The following is a 17,709-nucleotide window of genomic DNA, read 5'->3' on the forward strand; positions in this document are numbered from 1 at the left end:
GAACCGCTCTTTAGGACCTAAGCAGTCCTCGCTTTCTTAAAAGATGTTGTGCTACATGTTACAAGCCCATTCATTTCGTAGCGCATCCTCTTTCCTGAGGATATCGCTAGGATAAATTCTCTGTATACGCGCCGTGCACGCCGACGGACGCGCCGCTGGTGGCGGCCTTGCGCAAAACACGCGGGAGAGGAGCCTGGCGCGCGCCGTAGTTTGTTGTGTCGTTGATCGTGCTTCTCTGTCTTATTCACGTTTTCAGAGCAAGATAGGCAACATCAGTCGCACGTGTGGGGTGGCCAAAGCTTCAGGGAATGTTGAAGAAGAATTGCTGCAGGGTGGGGGGCACAAATACCGGTGAAAACGTGCCTGCGATACGGTTTTAATCATTAATCATTCCCATTCTGCAAGGAATGCAATGAGCTCTCCAAGAAACTTTGCTTTGGAGAATAGGGTCGGAGGCCTTTAGATTGCGTTCTTGAAGTCATTATAAATATTAACCTTTCCATAAGCTTCACAAGCTCTTTTGTAGGCTCAGTTGTTCTAAAGTGTCTGTCCAAATGAACTTTATAGAAAAAAATCCCCTTTAGTATCTCCTCGCTAAATAAATGGAAGGCTAAGTTCACGCGAATTTTTTCAAATGCATTTGGATCAATGTGCGAGCGGGTAATGTGTGGCATTATTTTGAGTTAGTGAAACCATGTCCAAGGCATTGTCACAGAAGTTCGGCACGTCGCATCGCACCAAGCAGTGGCACTACGGTGCCAACGTAAATAAAGGCTGGAACAAAGTGAACTACGTCGGTGCACGTGCTACCCAAAACTCTCGACGACTTGTGTCTGCATTCCTTCGGCTGGCGTCAGTAACCCACCACCGAAGCGCAGCGCCCTCTTCGAACTACCCCGCCAAGCATCCAAACTGTTTTCTCCGGCGTTTCGAGAAAGGGCGCCCTCTCCCGACACTAGAGAGAGAGTAAAACATCTTTATTAATAATATTTGAATGGCGAGAGCAGTGTGGGAGGAACCCTCGGTCCAGGGTCCCTAAGATGATTCCGGCGATGTTTCGAGCCCGTTGTATCACAGCTCGGAGGACCTCGGGAGAACCTTTCTAGCCTTTATAGTGGGACAGCAAGCACACGCACGCTTCTCCCCCGTTTGCACTCTGGAGCAGCACACGACAAGCGCTGCAAGCGTACATGCCCACGTTTATGTCGCCACACGCTGCGTTTACAGCAGTCTCCGAACGCCGCAATATGCATATATATACAGTGTGACAGATACGTGAAACTGCAGTCTTCGCACTGTCACTCAAATGTTTCCTTAAAGGGTCGGGCCCATACCAGTTCTTTGCTACCTGTCTACCACAAAAGTCCGTCACCACGATTCGTTTTCGAGATAGAAGCAACCAGTGAACCAGTTTTGACACCCCATTTCCTGCAGCGCCTTGCGTCTTAATGTCATCATAGCTGCGCAAATATTCCTGACTCGGATCACGGAGAAACTGATGCGGCCGCCACAATTGTGCTCAATCATAAACTAGAAGCTTTCTTTTCGTGAGTTCCCGGGATTAGCCGCGTCCTCGTGCGTATCGTCGAGTAAAATGAGCGGATCCTTGAAAGAGTAATAGTAAACTCGGCCGGTCCCGAAGATCTTGAAAATGTTTTCAAGAGAATGTATAATGAAAGGTGACCCAGTCGTAGGCCTTGCTTGTTGGGCTTGGAAGGCTTAAACAGAAGCAAACCCAATCTTCAATTTCCATTGGCTAATTATCAATTAAGGGAACACATTACGAGGTCAGGCAAAGAATGCACCTGGGGAGGGTGGGAGCTTCACATTTCGAACCTATTTTCTATAGTGATGCACATTATTAAGATTCTTTTATGTGAAATGGCTCAACGAAAACAAGTAAACTTCAAGTATAATGCTCCACATTATAGCTATTATCATTCTGAGCTTAAAGCCTCCTTAACCATTTCGGTATCCGCCTGGCCACTGGTGCATTTAGAACAAGCCCTGTCGAAAGTCTATACGTCGAGTCAAATGAGTGTTCCCTCCATTTTCAGAGAACATACATCAGCTTAACCTATTTTCTCAAGGTACGCCCTAATAAGGAACATCCGTGTTTCACAACCGTTAAAGACTTGACGTGTGAAACACTTTTTCGGAATAGACCCTCTATTAGACTTCCTTTCTCACTGCGTGCCAGAGAACTTAGCGCGGAAATGGATGTCCGACCTCTCGATCCATCGCCTAATGCCTCCAGCTAAGCTATTACCACCCTGGGAGTGGCAGGTGATAGGCTGTGACATATCCTTTGTAGAGGTCACAAAGCATTCGCTGACCTCGAAATCGCTATGCACTTCCGTGAACTCCAATTAAAGTACTCCTGCTGCGAATTCTACACAGACGCGTCAGAATCAAATGGTGGCGTATCTTACGCTGCTATTGGTCCCTCTTTTTCTAAATGTGACGTGCTAAACCCCCAAACAAGTATCTTCACTGCAGAAGCGTATGCAGTACTGTCTGCGGTAAAACACATAAACTAAAACTTGACAGAGCAGTCATATTCACAGACTAGTTAAGCCTTGTAAAAACACTCATTTCTTTACAAAAGCATACAAATCCCGTCTTCAATGAACTCTACACACACTTATGTAACATCTACTTATCACATAGACATGTAGTATTATGCTGGGTTCCTGGCCATAGAGGAATCGAGGGGAATGTGCTTGCTGACGAGATGGCCAAATCAATGGCATCGCGGGGTATTCCTTCTGCTGCAGTCCCTGCCACAGACAGGAAGCCTTTCCTCAGTAACAAACTGCGAAGCCACTGGCAACGCTTGTCGGACGCAGAAACGAGTAATAAGCTTCACGTAATTAAGCCTCCTAAGTTAGGTTTCTGGCACCCAACAACGAAAACACGTAGAACAGACGTCCTGTTCACTAGACAAGAATAGGACACACATTCGGCACTCATAACTTTCTCCTGACCGGTAACGAGCCACCAACCTGTGGTAGATGCGGCGACAGGCTTTCCGTCCTCCACGTCTTCCTGGAGTGCCGGGAAGGCGAAAGAGACAGGAGAAAACATTTTCCTCTTGCATACAGCCATCACGTCCCTCTGCATCCGGCCATGTTTCTTGGTGTAGAACCGCTCTTTAGGACCAAAGCAGTCCTCGCTTTCTTAAAAGATGTTGTGCTACATGTTACAAGCCCATTCATTTCGTAGCGCATCCTCTTTCCAGAGGATATCGCTAGGATAAATTCTCTGTATACGCGCCGTGCATGCCGACGGACGCGCCACTGGTGGCGGCTTTGCGCAAAACACGCGGGAGAGGAGCCTGGCGCGCGCCGTAGTTTGTTGTGTCGTCGATCGTGCTTCTCTGTCTTATTCACGTTTTCAGAGCAAGATAGGCAACATCAGTCGCACGTGTGGGGTGGCCAAAGCTTCAGGGAATGTTGAAGAAGAATTGCTGCAGGGTGGGGGGCACAAATACCGGTGAAAACGTGCCGGCGATACGGTTTTAATCATTCCCGGCAAAGCCTCATCAGCGGGAGCAACGGTAGCAAAAATGGATCGTCGCTTCGAAGGGAAATTTCTTGTTCTCATCCTTTCCTTTGTTTCGTCGCTGTTTTTTTTTTTTTCACTCGATCATAGACGCGTGAGCAACGAAGTTCGTCTGCAGTGCAGCATGAGGTTTAAAGGCATTTAGCTAAAATTCGAAATGCTGTTTGCCGCTTATATTGTTTTCTGCTTCTTTACCGTGTTGCGCTAGCTAGGCAGCACGACTGCACGAGCGCATTGCGTTGTATGCTAAAACTACTGAAGTTTGCAAGAACTGAAATTGTTGGTTTCATGTGGCGCGGTAAATCCTCGCACCAGCTGTCGCGCACTTCATGTTTTTACATCTATTTTATGCGTGGCTTCACACATGCTTAATTGTTGCTAGTCGCTCCATGCGTAACTCTTGTCGATTCTTTTGAGCCGCTAAGTTTTCACCCTGCCTTGTTTGTAAGGGGTATAAATCACGCTGTGTCTTATCGGAATGATACCAAGGAAGTGCTTCTTTAACAGCTTTATTCTTTTCGCCCGAGGGCATCTTAGATATTTGCGTTTTTGGAAAAGTGTTTAGAAAATAGGTAGTTCAGGGCGAGAATTGCTAATAGCTGCTGCATATGATATTTTTGTTCAATTTCTCGCTGAAAAGTTCGCATCCCGTTTGGGAAGTCATCACACCTCGATGCTGCCTGAGCAAACTTAACACGCCGAGTGATTTGTTTGTTTCACAACGTAGTCCCTTCTTGCATGTGAGTTTTGTACTCAACTGAATTCTTTCTTATACTTACGCTGCAGACGACTAAACCGGGCCTTGCCGCCAGCGCTCATCTGCTTTGACTGGCGCTGCTCTGCCTTTAAATATATAATGTGGCACCTCTCTCTAGTAATATAAAAAAGTACTGAAAAGTTAGTCAGTCTTTAGCTTTGTACGTTTCCAAGCAGCTCCCTTGGGGAATTTAAAATTGCACCAACTGGAGCGGGAACAGTAGTTCATCGGCGTATGCAGCAGTATTGCATCGGCGGCACAGCACTAACACGCGCTTTTATTAACCCGTGTGTTTGGTGACTTCGTTGGCTAGTGTACGCGTTTCCATCAATAAATTGGCAATTACTCTTTTTGAGGCGACTTCGACTGCACTTATTCGGCGATGTCACATGTATTCATCGGCAGAAAAATCACAACGGCATATGCAGAGATTGCACCGTGCGGATTTGTTTGATATAAGTCTGCACTAACGACGGGTGCTTATTATTCAGGTACAGAAGCAGCATTGCGGCAAGGGTAGAATAAAAAAAACCATCGAGAGATCGCATCACTCAACAAAATTTATCGGCTAGTGAACATGAGCTCCACGCCATGTAAATGGGGTTCATGGCGTTTGTCTGCGGGAGGCACCTTGTACGTATGTGGACCATGTTGTCCCAAACACCGGTAACATCGTGTTCATACCCGCTCGCACAGAGGTCAGCATCTTCCCTACAGCTGTCGCCGCAGGAGAAGCAGCCTGGCACCCGAACAAACGAGAAATCGCAGCCGCGAACTTCAGCCATCCTTGCTGCAAAGGGTTGTCGTCTGCTACTGCTCCCGCGTGTACTGTTGGAAGCGTCCGCTAGGTGGCTTTCAGTGGCGCCTCTATAGGCGGTGCACGAGGCGTATAGTACATGCCTCTAGGCCCTTGAATTTCAAGGGCCCCGGTGAGGCAGTAGTGCTCTAGACAATTTTATACATTTAGACAGTCACATATTTTATACATTGCATCATTCTTTCTCAATGCATTTTAATGTTCATAGTACACGCCAAGAGTCATTCCCATAATTTCATTACTCGTACATTTTATGGAATTTGCATAAACTATTTAGGCCCCTTCACAGCCACGGCACATTAAGATCACAGAACCCATCAGTCCACTGCGAACTCATTAACATTAGCATGGCGCTCTTTGGCCACACCTGGCCCTTGCGCCATTAGACATCAAATATTCATTCAAATATTCATTAAAGCCTCCTTAAATTTCTGTAATAAGTCTGCCCCTGGCACTTGATCGAACTATACATACACGAGATAGTAAAACACTTGCATCCTGAAACACTAATGATTCTTTAAATTATATAAAAAAAGATCTAATTCAGGCCCATGTTCGTTCTGCATAAAAAAGAAAGCCATTGTAATTCCTCTTCTCAAGGAAGCAAGATTAGGATCCATCTTTGGCAGCTAGCAACAGGTCTGTGATACTTACTGTAGCTGTCTATGCAAAGTCTTCGAGAAAATGACAAATCATCACCTACTACACTCTCTAGAAAGCTAAATAAGCCGTATCAATGCGGCTTTAAGGAGGGCAAGTTGACGATAAATGACAATTGGTATACACTGATCCCATCAGATTCTTTCTATCTACATATTTCCAGATATAAAGAAAGCTTGTTACATAATATGGCACTATGGAACCTTGTGAGGCTTGCCAGAAATAAGCATCTGTGACATGCTGAGCACAACAAAACTATGTGAGCCCATCTCACCTCGCTATTGGTTTTTTCGTCACGTTTAAGGCAGAAACGCCCAACTCACTACTACTTGAATTGCAAGCCTCTCACGATGCCATCTGTACAGCACCCATCATCACAATAGTGCAAGTCCTTCTCTATCACTTACGATGAAAGATTCAATCACAGCAGTGAAGCAGCTCAAACAAGTTACAGTTAAGAATGCTACAAATTTTTCAATAAATTCACAGACTCTACACTTCCTCACATCTCAGCATTGAGGTGCACTGAGTACAAGGGCACAGATGGAATTGGTTCAACCATTTGGGCAGACCAATTGGCTCAACAACTGCCTCATTTGTGACACCTAACTGTATTCCTTCCATCTAATCCCCATGCTCTTCACTACACACTGGAATCTTGCCTCTGTACGTGGGACACGTATATATGTGCCTTACTTCCCCAATAAGTCTGATCCTTGCCTGTGACCTTACCCGGGCACAGGAAATATCTCTTCAGAGACTTTGTCCTGAAGTGACCCTTAGACAATCCATCACTTGGGCTTAGGGATCGCCTAAAGTTGACTAAGAAATGTGCCCCAAGTGCTCAACTCCTGTAGCAACGTCAGTGGCATATACCGGGGGGAGGGGGTCACGAAGGACACATCCCCCCTTCCCCAAGATGTCTGTATGTGGCTGGCACAGCCCCGACACCCCCACCTCCCCCCTACTCTCTCAACCTCTGCATCTCCAGTCAAGTGCGCCACTTAGTAGCCTCATGCTAACATTCACTCAGATTCTGAACACTGCTGCCACACTGTAGTAGATGGCATGTCGAATACTCTGATCTACTTACACGGTCAACATGCAGACTGCCATTCACAATGCATGTTAAGAGCATTGTTGCCAGATCGTGGACATATCTATCCTTGGAAATAATTTAATGACCCATGCCAAGCATTTCCCACCTCAACAGTAACAATGCAAACAGTGCGACACCTCATTCATTAAACTTTCAAGCATGTGCTACGTGTGCATATATGCAACTGCAATACTTAGAACTCAAATAGAAGTATACATGCTCAGATTTCATCACTGACGCCTCAAACTCACAAGCAAGAGTATTGTTTGCAGCACTGGAACTTTCTTTTAATGCACGTGAGGCTGTTAATCTGCAAACAGTCATCCTTAGAAGCAAAGCATTAATAGCTATTTTCCCCGTTACATATATTATAGGCACAAGCACTCATAAAGCTGTATTACTACACATTGACTGCCTTGGCACAGTGGAAGTAATGAAAACATATAAAAACCGCAAGAACGTGGTGCTAAGCTAGTTACACAAGTATCTGTGCATGGCCTAATTGCATATGGTGCCTGCTCGCCGTGGCTTAGAATGAAAGGAGCTTGCAGCACCGGAAGATTTTGAGTCCTGAGTGCCCAGGCATCCCCTGAGAATGCTGGCATTTTAGCGCTCATAGTGTGCAATGAGGTCCCCCTTCTCTTTTGCATATTTTGACGTGGGCCCCCCTGTAGAGGCTGCCCAGGATCCATCTCTGGCTCAGAGATTACGAAGAAGCACCCATCACTTATAGAGGCCCTGGAAGTGGAGCTCGTATTTCATTCACGAACCTAGAGCTTTTCTTGCGTAAAATGTTCAGAAGCTATTTGCAAGATACATGGAATATATAAAGGTCAGTAATGAATTACACACCGTGCAGAATAACTGAAAGGTGGGCAACGGGGTGCAGATTTATAGCGATGCCTTGCTTGGCAGCACGATGCAACACAGACGAAAGAAGAGGTGAAGAAAGTAGACTTGGCACTGTATACACAAGAAAAATATTTGTTTAAGAAATATATATATATATATATATATATATATATATATATATATATATGTATATATATTTCTTAAACAAATATTTTTCTTGTGTATACAGTGCCAAGTCTACTTTCTTCACCTCTTCTTTCGTCTATATATATATATATATATATATATATATATATATACATATATATATTTCTTAAACAAATATTTTTCTTGTGTATACAGTGCCAAGTCTACTTTCTTCACCTCTTCTTTCGTCTGTGTTGCATCGTGCTGCCATGCAAGGCATCGCTATAAATCTGCACCCCGTTGCCCACCTTTCAGTTATTCTGCACGGTGTGTAATTCATTACTGACCTTTATATATTCCATGTATCTTGCAAATAGCTTCTGAACATTTTACGCAAGAAAAGCTCTAGGTTCGTGAATGAAATACGAGCTCCACTTCCAGGGCCTCTATAAGTGATGGGTGCTTATATATATATATATATATATATAATGTGTGTGTCCGTGTCCTTAAGCAACAGTATACACAACAAGAAAAATAAATAAAAAAAGTCGATTCACAAAGCCACGTGATAACAAAACAATGACAGAGAATGGTAGCGTAGACATGTGTAAATATCAAAAGAGGGACAAAAATAAAAACGTAACAATAATTCATTTCACTCTAGCCCACAATTCTACATAACTGCATTTTTTCGACGCGAGGGTCACAATTTAAGCCTGGCTAATACATTTGTCTTGTAATTTATTGATACAAAATGTTTCAATTATTTCACTCGTTAATTTGTTACAATGATGGGAAAGCATAAGTGTGTGATTGAGCATGGAGTTACATCCACATGAGTGACAGTAACTGGCCAAATGGTAAGACAGTCGAGATGAAGTGAATGGATGGTGGTGCTTCTGCACTCTGGTGTTAAGGCCCAACCACACGCAGCCCGGGATACGCGTCTCGCTACGCGTACACGTAAGCGTACGCGTGTGCGTGCGCGTACGCGGGTGATGAAGGGAAGGGCGCCCAGCCACACGATACGCGCACACGTGCGCGCTTCGCTGTGCGTAGCACAGGGCTGACAGACCAGCGGCCCAGCGATGGCGGAAACGGTCGTCCTTGGCTTTGAGAAAAGTTTATCTTTAATTTCATTATGGCTAGCCATATTTATTTAATTTATCAATGTTAGAGCTAGTACATTGTTTTTAAGTTGAGAAATGCACGCTGTTCGTATCTATACATCCTTATGGCAAGAAAAGCTACATCAATTATCAACATCACGCGCGATAGCGTCTGCTTGCTCACAACTGCAGCTGACATCTGCGCGCGACCACGCACGACGTTGCTGCCGAGCTCTTGCTTAGCCGCTTGCTTCGCCGGAATCAGCGTTCTCTCCCCGCAATGTACCACATGAGAAAGAAGCTTTTGCTGCTGGTGCTCTTGCAAAGGCGGCGGGAGCGCAGAAAGCGTCTGCGGCCTCTGCGGCTACGTTGGTGGGTCCGGCCAGTCTTTCAACTGCGTAAAGAAGAAGGACTTTATGGCTGTGAGTAACTTCTTTCCTTTCGATGATCTACAGTGGTAGAACTAGGATCCAGTGTTTGGACATGGGGACTTATCTTCGTTAGGACAGCAATTACTTATCAGCGTTTTTAAGTGCGCGCATAAGTGAAAGCGTTAAAGGGAAGCTGAAACACTTTTCGAAAAAAATGAGTTCTCTGCGGCATTCTACAGTTTTGAGTCCCCTGAACACGAATATCTGGTTCCAAAAGGGCGGAAACAAACGCAAGCGGCTGTTTTTCCAAGAAAACGCGCACCAGCGCCTCAGGGCATCGCGCGAACGCCGCTGTTGCCCGTGATTGGTCGGGGCCGCTGTGACGTCGTTGGCGGTAGTCGCCGGTCGGCGCCGCCGCATGTCTCCGTTTCAATGCGTAGCACCATTCCTTTCTCTCTGGTGGCACGCGGTTCTGCTGTTCTGGCTTCATAGCTGAGTTGCAAGATGGAACGTTCTCGCTGCCTCCGGCAGCTTGTATTGTCCCCGTACATGTTTGAACCCACAGCCGATACGGAAAACGATGGCGGCAACAGAGTCAACGACGATAATGAGTGTGCCAACAGCGAGAGCGATGTGCGCACCTTCTCGCGCGCTGGAAATCTTAGCTCGTACGTATGTTTTTTTTTTTTTCATGTAGCTGCACGTTGCAATGACGGGAGAAAAATGCGCTAAAGTGTCAGTGGGAACATGCTGCTGGAAGAATGCCGAAGCACTAACTTCTCATTAGATTTACACGGGTGCAATTCCGCGATGTCAAGCACCTTGCCGCTGCTTGTCTAAAGTCCCGTGGTTTTTTCAGCGTTGATACACGATCGCGAACATACGTGCCGCGTTTCAAACCGCGCACATGCCGTGCTGCGAGGTACAGTCACGAAAGTTGCTTATCATATACATCCAGAGATAGCCAGAGGTATTATATGTGCAATATTCATACTATGGTTCGATGACTTTGCGATTGTGGCTCGATCAAGAATCGGTATGCGTGCTCCATGCTAGTGTTGACATAAAGGTATTAGGCAGTTTTAGCACCGCCGTGTGGTAAATACGATAACTGCAACGGTACGCTGAATGTCACTAGGCAAGCCTACACTCCATTTGATACCTCAGGTGCATCGCTGTGGAAGCTACGCTCGAAGTCCGGTCACCAAAATTTATTACTGCGCGCGTTTCCGTCTGTGCTTCGCAGCGTGCCAGCGGCGTTTGCTCGCGCGAGCATGCACGTGAAGCTACCGCGACGGGCTGCAATTAAAAAATACCGAAAAGAAAATTTTTTTGAAAGAACGTGTTAGCAGCCGTATAAGTACACGGATGGTTTCTATGGGTAAATTCTTTTTTTATTTTCATTCCGAACTGAGCTTATATATGGAAAGCTTTCTGAAAAATCGGGTCAAGAAACACCGAACTTTTTCTAAGTGCGAACGCAGCCACTGCAAGAAGTATCTCAAGCCTCCACAGCGTTGCACTTGATGTATGAAACGGAGTATAGCAACGCTAGCAACAACGCGTTTTCGCATTTGTCGTAAGGCTATCCGGCTACGCTAAAACTGTGTTACCAGACGTTAATGGCTGCAAATGTTCGTATTTCTCCAGTGCATCAATGTGGGCCTAATCACGCTTTCATTAAACTAGGTGCACCTGCATGTGCTGCGTATTGATGGAAGATGAAGAGAACTGCTTGTGCTGCCAGGAGGTGCAAGAGATTAGGAAAAAAACAGAAGCGCACGCAGTGCGTAACAAGTTCAAGACAATTCAGGACTGTGTGCCTCAGCAGGGCAGTACTGGAAGTGGCACTTGCCCAGAAAGGAGTCGAACCGGCTGGACAAGGCAAGAAGTTTACACACAGGTGTGAAAATGATATAGCCAATGGAAAAAGAGTGATGCGGAACAACGCGGAACAACGCCGGGCTTCAGTCGCGCCGATTTAATTGGAATACCGATTGCCCGCATCGTTGTCAAGCTCTGATGATAGTCACTGTCGCGGAAATGGTCCGAGCACAGCACAGTTGATTTCGTCGGCACGAACTTATCTCTCCTCACCGCACGTACCCACTGCGCTGAAAGCTTCTTTTCCTTCGGGAATTTGTGAAACACCACATCGTCTCGCCCGCCTGTGTTCGCGCAGCCGAATGCTGCACAGAACGAGGGAATGTTGGGCGCCCTTGGCTGTACGCACTCACGCAGCATAGAAGGAAAGAACAGTTTACGAAAATCGCCAAACAAACGTGAGCGGCGGCGGCGGCGGCAGATCTCTCGTAGCGTCGTTCAGTAAAGCGCAGGACAGAAACAGGCATGCCAGCACATGCTAGCACGCCGGTCCGCAGCTCGGTTGGCTCGGTCTCCGCCCATGACGTCACTCTCGCCGGTTCTCTCCTCTGCCAACGTCCTCACCCGGCGCTCCGGGAAGCGATGGGGGCGTGTCCGCGCGGGTGATTTAGAAAGCGATTTCCGCCCGTTATATTAAGAAAACGAAAAAAAAAATTTCGGAACCGTAAATTATTAGGTCTGTTCTTCCCAATCCCAGCAATTCATAGAAATTGAAAACCGTTTCAGCTTCCCTTTAAAGTAGTAATGTGGGGATCGTACTCGCAGCGCGCGAACGCCCAATTCGCAGAACAGCATCGCGTCGTCGGTGCAAGGTTAGTCCAGGTTGACAGCACCGATCGAAACGATAACGTGACGTACGCGAACAGGGGGAACGACAAGAGCAGGGTGTAGTTCGGAAAGCGCGAAAGCATAGGCGAAGATCGGGCTGATTAGCCACCGGAAGCATACAGATAGTATATTGGATACATGGTGACGACACCTCACGACGTTTCAACCGCCGTCTGTCTAACCCGTGTATGCCGTACGACATACGGTCATTAACTGTACAGCTTCAGAGGGGAAGAAGCGCTTGATTCTATTTAACAGACAATCTGTAATACTAATTTGGAGCTCCCTTCATTATTAGCAGTAGACCATACTGTTTACACAGAGCTTGTGTAGCACCCTCTTTTCTTGCACAAAATTTGTAAGGATTAAGTTTTGTAATACATTTACTGCTATTCGATATTTTATTTTATATCCAGATTTTTTTTCTTCATTTGATTCGATTCTAAATCTACTTTTCGGTATTACCACACCCCTACAAAAAGCTAAGGACTGCTAGTTATATTTGTGCCATTAGTATAGCACATAGATTCAAGAACACCTTTTTACACATGTTGGTTGTCTTATATGAAGCTTGTGGACGAGATACGATTTCCTATATTTTCTGTCTCTCAGAAGTGTGACTGTAGAATATGAAGTGTAATGTAATTAAATTGTGACCTGGGGGGCAGGTTAAAATTCTGTGCGACTAATTTCGGAAGTTTCTTGGCAGTGGCCGCACGATTTTGATATACCGTTGACTGGCTCTCCTGTTTTGCCGAACCACTGTTTGTATTCAAGCACATAAACAAAGCAGGGGGTAAAATTGATGATGGCTAGTGGCTATACGTGTGTGTCAGTGAAAAGTGTACAGCTCCTGATACCTGCGCGTGTATGTGGGCAGGGCATGGTCTTGCTGCCAGGCAATGCACCATTTTTTACAGACGCAACGGATACGTCAGGATGACCACGGATTTTTCTACAAGTTCTTTCGCAAGGTGCCGCAGCTCTTGGACAAGCTATTGAGCTTTTTAGCAGAGGACCTCACACGGCAGCACCACATTCGAGAAACCCCTGGAGCCTGGAGAACGACTTGCTGTAGCATTGAGGTTGGTAAAGGACAGTTGCCCCTAGAGTAATAATGTGCGATTGGAGGAATACAGAACACCGTTTCTTTGTCATTTAATGTATCATTTATTTTATTTTATTTACATATTACTGCCCGCCGCCTTTTGGAAGCCAAATCAGGAAGGAGTCACAAAACATTGAAGCAAAACAAAAGAAAGAAGGAAACGACTGACAATGAGCGTGCATAAAAAATACTAATACATAATAATAATAATAATAATATATTAATATTCATCTTTATTTCTCTCTTTCCACAGAATACAGAATTATACTCAACTAACTATTTATTAACTCATAAACAAATAAAAAAAATGGGACACGAAATGCTGATACAAAACGAGAAATAGTAATGATGGTACTGACAATGCGCGTGAAAAGAAATACAAGAAGGAAATGATCACAGAGACTGAAAGTTTCCACTTACTGCATCACCAGTGTAACAGTTATGGCTAACTAAAAAAAAACTGCCATCGACTGGCATCGCACAAAAGCTACCTCAGTGCTTTTGACCTTGCGCAACCTGTAAAACATGCACTGAGGTATGCTTGCACATGTAGTATTAAACAAAGGGGGTAGCTAACCTACACAAATGAATTTTGATCGTATGTCACCCGAAAAGGGCCCCCACAGCCATGTAGATCATTGTGAAGAAAAATCATTTCATCATAATTAGTATTCAAACAATTGAGACATGCGTACTAATTTTTTTTCAACTTGCATTCAAGCTACTTGGCATCCCGGTACGACATGAAAGACGTTGCCTTGACTTACTGTGTGGGGATTGAGGCGGCTAGACTCTGCAGTGGTGTGTAAGTCATATAGTGGCGATCGTGCCGGCAAAGTATTAAACAACTGCAGAACAGCACGACAGCCGCAGAAATTTCTTACATTTTTTTCAGCTTAAGAAATTTTTTAAAGCTCACATGCTGTTCACAGCTCCCGTCAGGTAGCCCTGCTTCCTGCCAGTGAAGCAGGGTCATACGTATAAATGTCTCATTTACACACTGCCTTCAATGTCACTGATTTTCAATGGGGTCTGGTTGAAGGTTCATTACATTTCTTTTTATTTACAGGCATGTACCAGCATCTCTACATGCATGCACAAACTCTACATGCACAGGTGGTGAAGTCAAAAAGGTTCATTGCTGCAAGACAGGCTGAATGAGTAAACACAGATGAAAGCGATAAACATCTGTCTTGCAACAACAAACCTTTAGTTGCAAGTCAGTGCTTCTTTGTCGTAGGTGTGTTGCTAAAACATGTTCAAACATCTCTACAGCAGCAATGGCCAGCCAACCAGGCCCACAGATATCAACTTTATGAAATTCTTGAATACCGCACAAAAATATGGATACAACTCAATGTAAGATGAACAAAAAAGAAGAGCTGAGGGGCTTTGACATGACAACAACAGACAAGGAAACGTATATAAAGCATAAAGGAAAATAACTGTCATTTTATTTGTAATGTCAACATCACAAGGAGAAGGGAAATGAAAGTGGACAAAATATAACTTGCCACTGGTGGGAGCTAAAACCAAAACCAATTGAGCTGGAGGCTATTCCACCATCAATTTCATAGAATGTTTATGTGTACTAGATTAGGCTCTTGGAGTGTTCTTGCACGAGTAGCGTTGGCTAACACTACCAGGGTGAGATCTAGTACATGCACATTCAGGCCCAAGAAAGTTTGCAGAGGGATAGCCATTGCTGCAGCTCTACTGGTAAAGCAATGCAAGCATAATTCAATGGTTGTGGGTTCGTCTCCCATTAGTGGGAAGCTACCTTTTCATATACTTTCATTTTCCTCCTTATTTTTCCATTTCGATATAAAGTAATTAAATTCATCAATGATTTCCTTTTGTTTCATTGTCTCTTGGCTTTATTATACAAAAAGTATACATTAAAAAACATTAATCTTTGAATTACTCTCCTACTTGCATCAATTTAATTTTCAAGTCGAGATGCGTATCCTCACTGACCTCTCTAATGTGTTCGAGCAGAGAGACGGCAAAAGTTCGAGGTCGTCCTGTGGTTTGCATCTTTTGATTGCACTTGAAACATTGCCTAATTCCTCCAATATTAACTGAATCTAATCTTTCTTTTTTCCTTTTCCTCCCCCTTGACTTTGCTTCAGAAGCAATGCTTCCTAACGTATCCAGCCTACGACTGCCTGCTGAAGCCAGTGATGCTTCTGACTGCGGACTGCTGTGGTGTGCCTCAGAATCCTCAGGAACCAGAACTTCTTGAAACATCAGTGATTCAAGAGATTCCAAAATGCCCTGAGACTCCACAGACTCATGCGACGCCGAAGACAGAGTCGATGCTGGCGCTTGTGACTCTTCACTTGACGGTGATGGCACTTGAAGTGTTGCCAGATCTGAAAACTGGCACATTTTTTGTTAAGATGTCTGCAGCACTTCCCTCCTCACTCGATGGGGGCACTGGTGGAAGGTTGGCGGACATCCTGCATGTGAGCGTAATAAGGGTTGCACATACTGTCAATGTGTAAATAATGTGCCAGTCTGGATGCAAAAATATATGAAGGCTCAAATCCGTCCACATTTGTTTTAGTGTGTGATTTTATTAGAGTACACTGAAGCTCTGAATCAGTTTTGTAGGGACAAAAGTGGCTTGCCTACACAACCAGAATGAACAGTTTCTGCATGCACATAAGTGTAGCTTTTGTATCTTTTTCTGTTTTTGCTTGTGATGCATTTAAGCAGTTCTTACGAGATCTGCATGCCTAAAGCCTAGTGATTACTTCTACTCAAAACAGTGCATGATATTTGGAATGTTTCAGTTTTGAAATAATTAGCAGGAAGCATTCCACTACATTTACCCAGTAAAACCACTTAATAAATTTCATGTTGAAAGACCTATGCTTGCACTCTCTAAACATAGAGTAGTAGTACTGTTAGGTCTTGCTTTAGTATAAGGCTCTCTCCTGTTCTAGTTTTTCTACTTGAAACGTTCTTGGCTTGTAACTTTGTTTTTCTTTCACTTGTTTGTAAACTTCATCTCATTCTAAACTTTTTCTTAACTGAATGTACGTCTAAACACAGTGTGAAGCTGTGTACGTAGTAGTCAGGGCATTTGTTGTTTGTATGTAGGAAGTTTGTCTATGCCATAATGTTTGTCTTCTTGCCATCTGCCTTGTAAAGGGTGTTTTGGCCCAGCAAAGCTGACCTTAGCGAGCAAACCCTTCCAGAAGGTTTCTTACAGCCAAGCCTTTTCTTGCCTCTTCTCTGGACTTTCCTACCGCCGCTCCTACTGTCTTGCCAAATAGCTCTCCTCATACTGATATTAATGTAGTCGTTGAACCATTGTCATCCCAGCTGACTACTGGCTACTGTGTTGCACGAGTGACCAGTACTGGACGTAATGCAGATACCAATTAAAATAATGTAACTAGATCGTGGTTTTAGCATGTAAAATTTCAATAATCATTTTTTGCACAGTGAGAAAAATGTGTTAAACTGAATCATCTAGTCCTTCCTTTAAAATTTTGCTAAGCAGGAACAGCGTTCTCCACAAACATCGTGAAAGCTTCGCTTGAACAAGTAACCGCAGCACCTGGGATCTGCAGAATAACCGCAGGCTGATAATTAGGTAAGGACACTGCTGAGCAAACACAAAAAGAATTATCAATTACACAGCTGACAATGTCGTCAGTACTATGGCGCATTTATTCCTACAGCATGATGACACTGAATGAATCCCTAAGCAAGCTAGGTAATATTTGAGGGTCTGTGATGAAGCACCAATTTGCACACTGCTGGCAAGCAACAAAATGCAGAATTAAAACTGTGCATTGAAGTGCCCAAGGTACACATGAATATTGCAACATTCAATACTCAGTTAAATACTGGCCATTGACTTGCACGCTGCCTTCTAGGATCAGTGCACAGAACAAAAAAAAAACTACTTGCATGTTTTGTGTTTTGTTTTTGTGTGTGCATCATGCAAGCCCTTTTCTTTTTATTCATCCTGCTAATTTGTATGTGATATTCTCTGTACTTCTGTCTTATGCTTTATTGTTAGGTTTTTAAGTGCTATTTTACTTGTTATTTTGTACCTGTATTTCTGCTTTCTCTGCTCCCCACTGCAAAGCCAAACTGGCTTTGTGGGTACCTAAATAAATATACAAAGCTATTCTAGTACTGCTTGTATGTCCCCTTACCGGATCACATTTAACGAAATATGCGATAATCGGAGCGGCGATGCAGCACAAATATTTTATCGCCAATTAGACAAAGCTGAATATAATGCATACTGTGCGTCGACTTGCTTGTGTAAGCACAATTTTGAGTCGATTCCCATAAGTGCGGTGCATCGCCAGCTATAATACAAACATACGGCATCGCCGGTCAACGTAGTAAAGGGAAAGCACTAAAATCCCGTGTTTCATTTTTAACACGCCGGCTAAGGTGGAAACTTTAAGATCACTTACGGTCTACACTCCATTGTGTAGCGCAGAAACATCATCTGGTCGAAAAACAGCCAGATGACGTCGTCGTGAACGTCGACTGGCACGGC

At 44.4% G+C, this 17,709-nt stretch overlaps 1 protein-coding gene across 1 annotated transcript; it reads left to right on the forward strand.

Annotated features, from left to right (window-relative positions):
- Positions 1–694: 694 nt before the first annotated feature.
- Positions 695–16,148, forward strand: LOC142578537 (uncharacterized). The gene is made up of 3 exons (XM_075687910.1): positions 695–763; positions 12,988–13,152; positions 15,308–16,148. Exons 1-3 carry the CDS (start codon positions 695–697, stop codon positions 15,680–15,682), a joined length of 609 nt encoding a protein of 202 aa, XP_075544025.1. The 3' UTR covers positions 15,683–16,148.
- The last annotated feature ends 1,561 nt before the right edge of the window (positions 16,149–17,709 follow it).

This window comes from Dermacentor variabilis, chromosome 4 (genome assembly GCF_050947875.1).
Source record: "Dermacentor variabilis isolate Ectoservices chromosome 4, ASM5094787v1, whole genome shotgun sequence".
NCBI lineage: Eukaryota > Metazoa > Arthropoda > Arachnida > Ixodida > Ixodidae > Dermacentor > Dermacentor variabilis.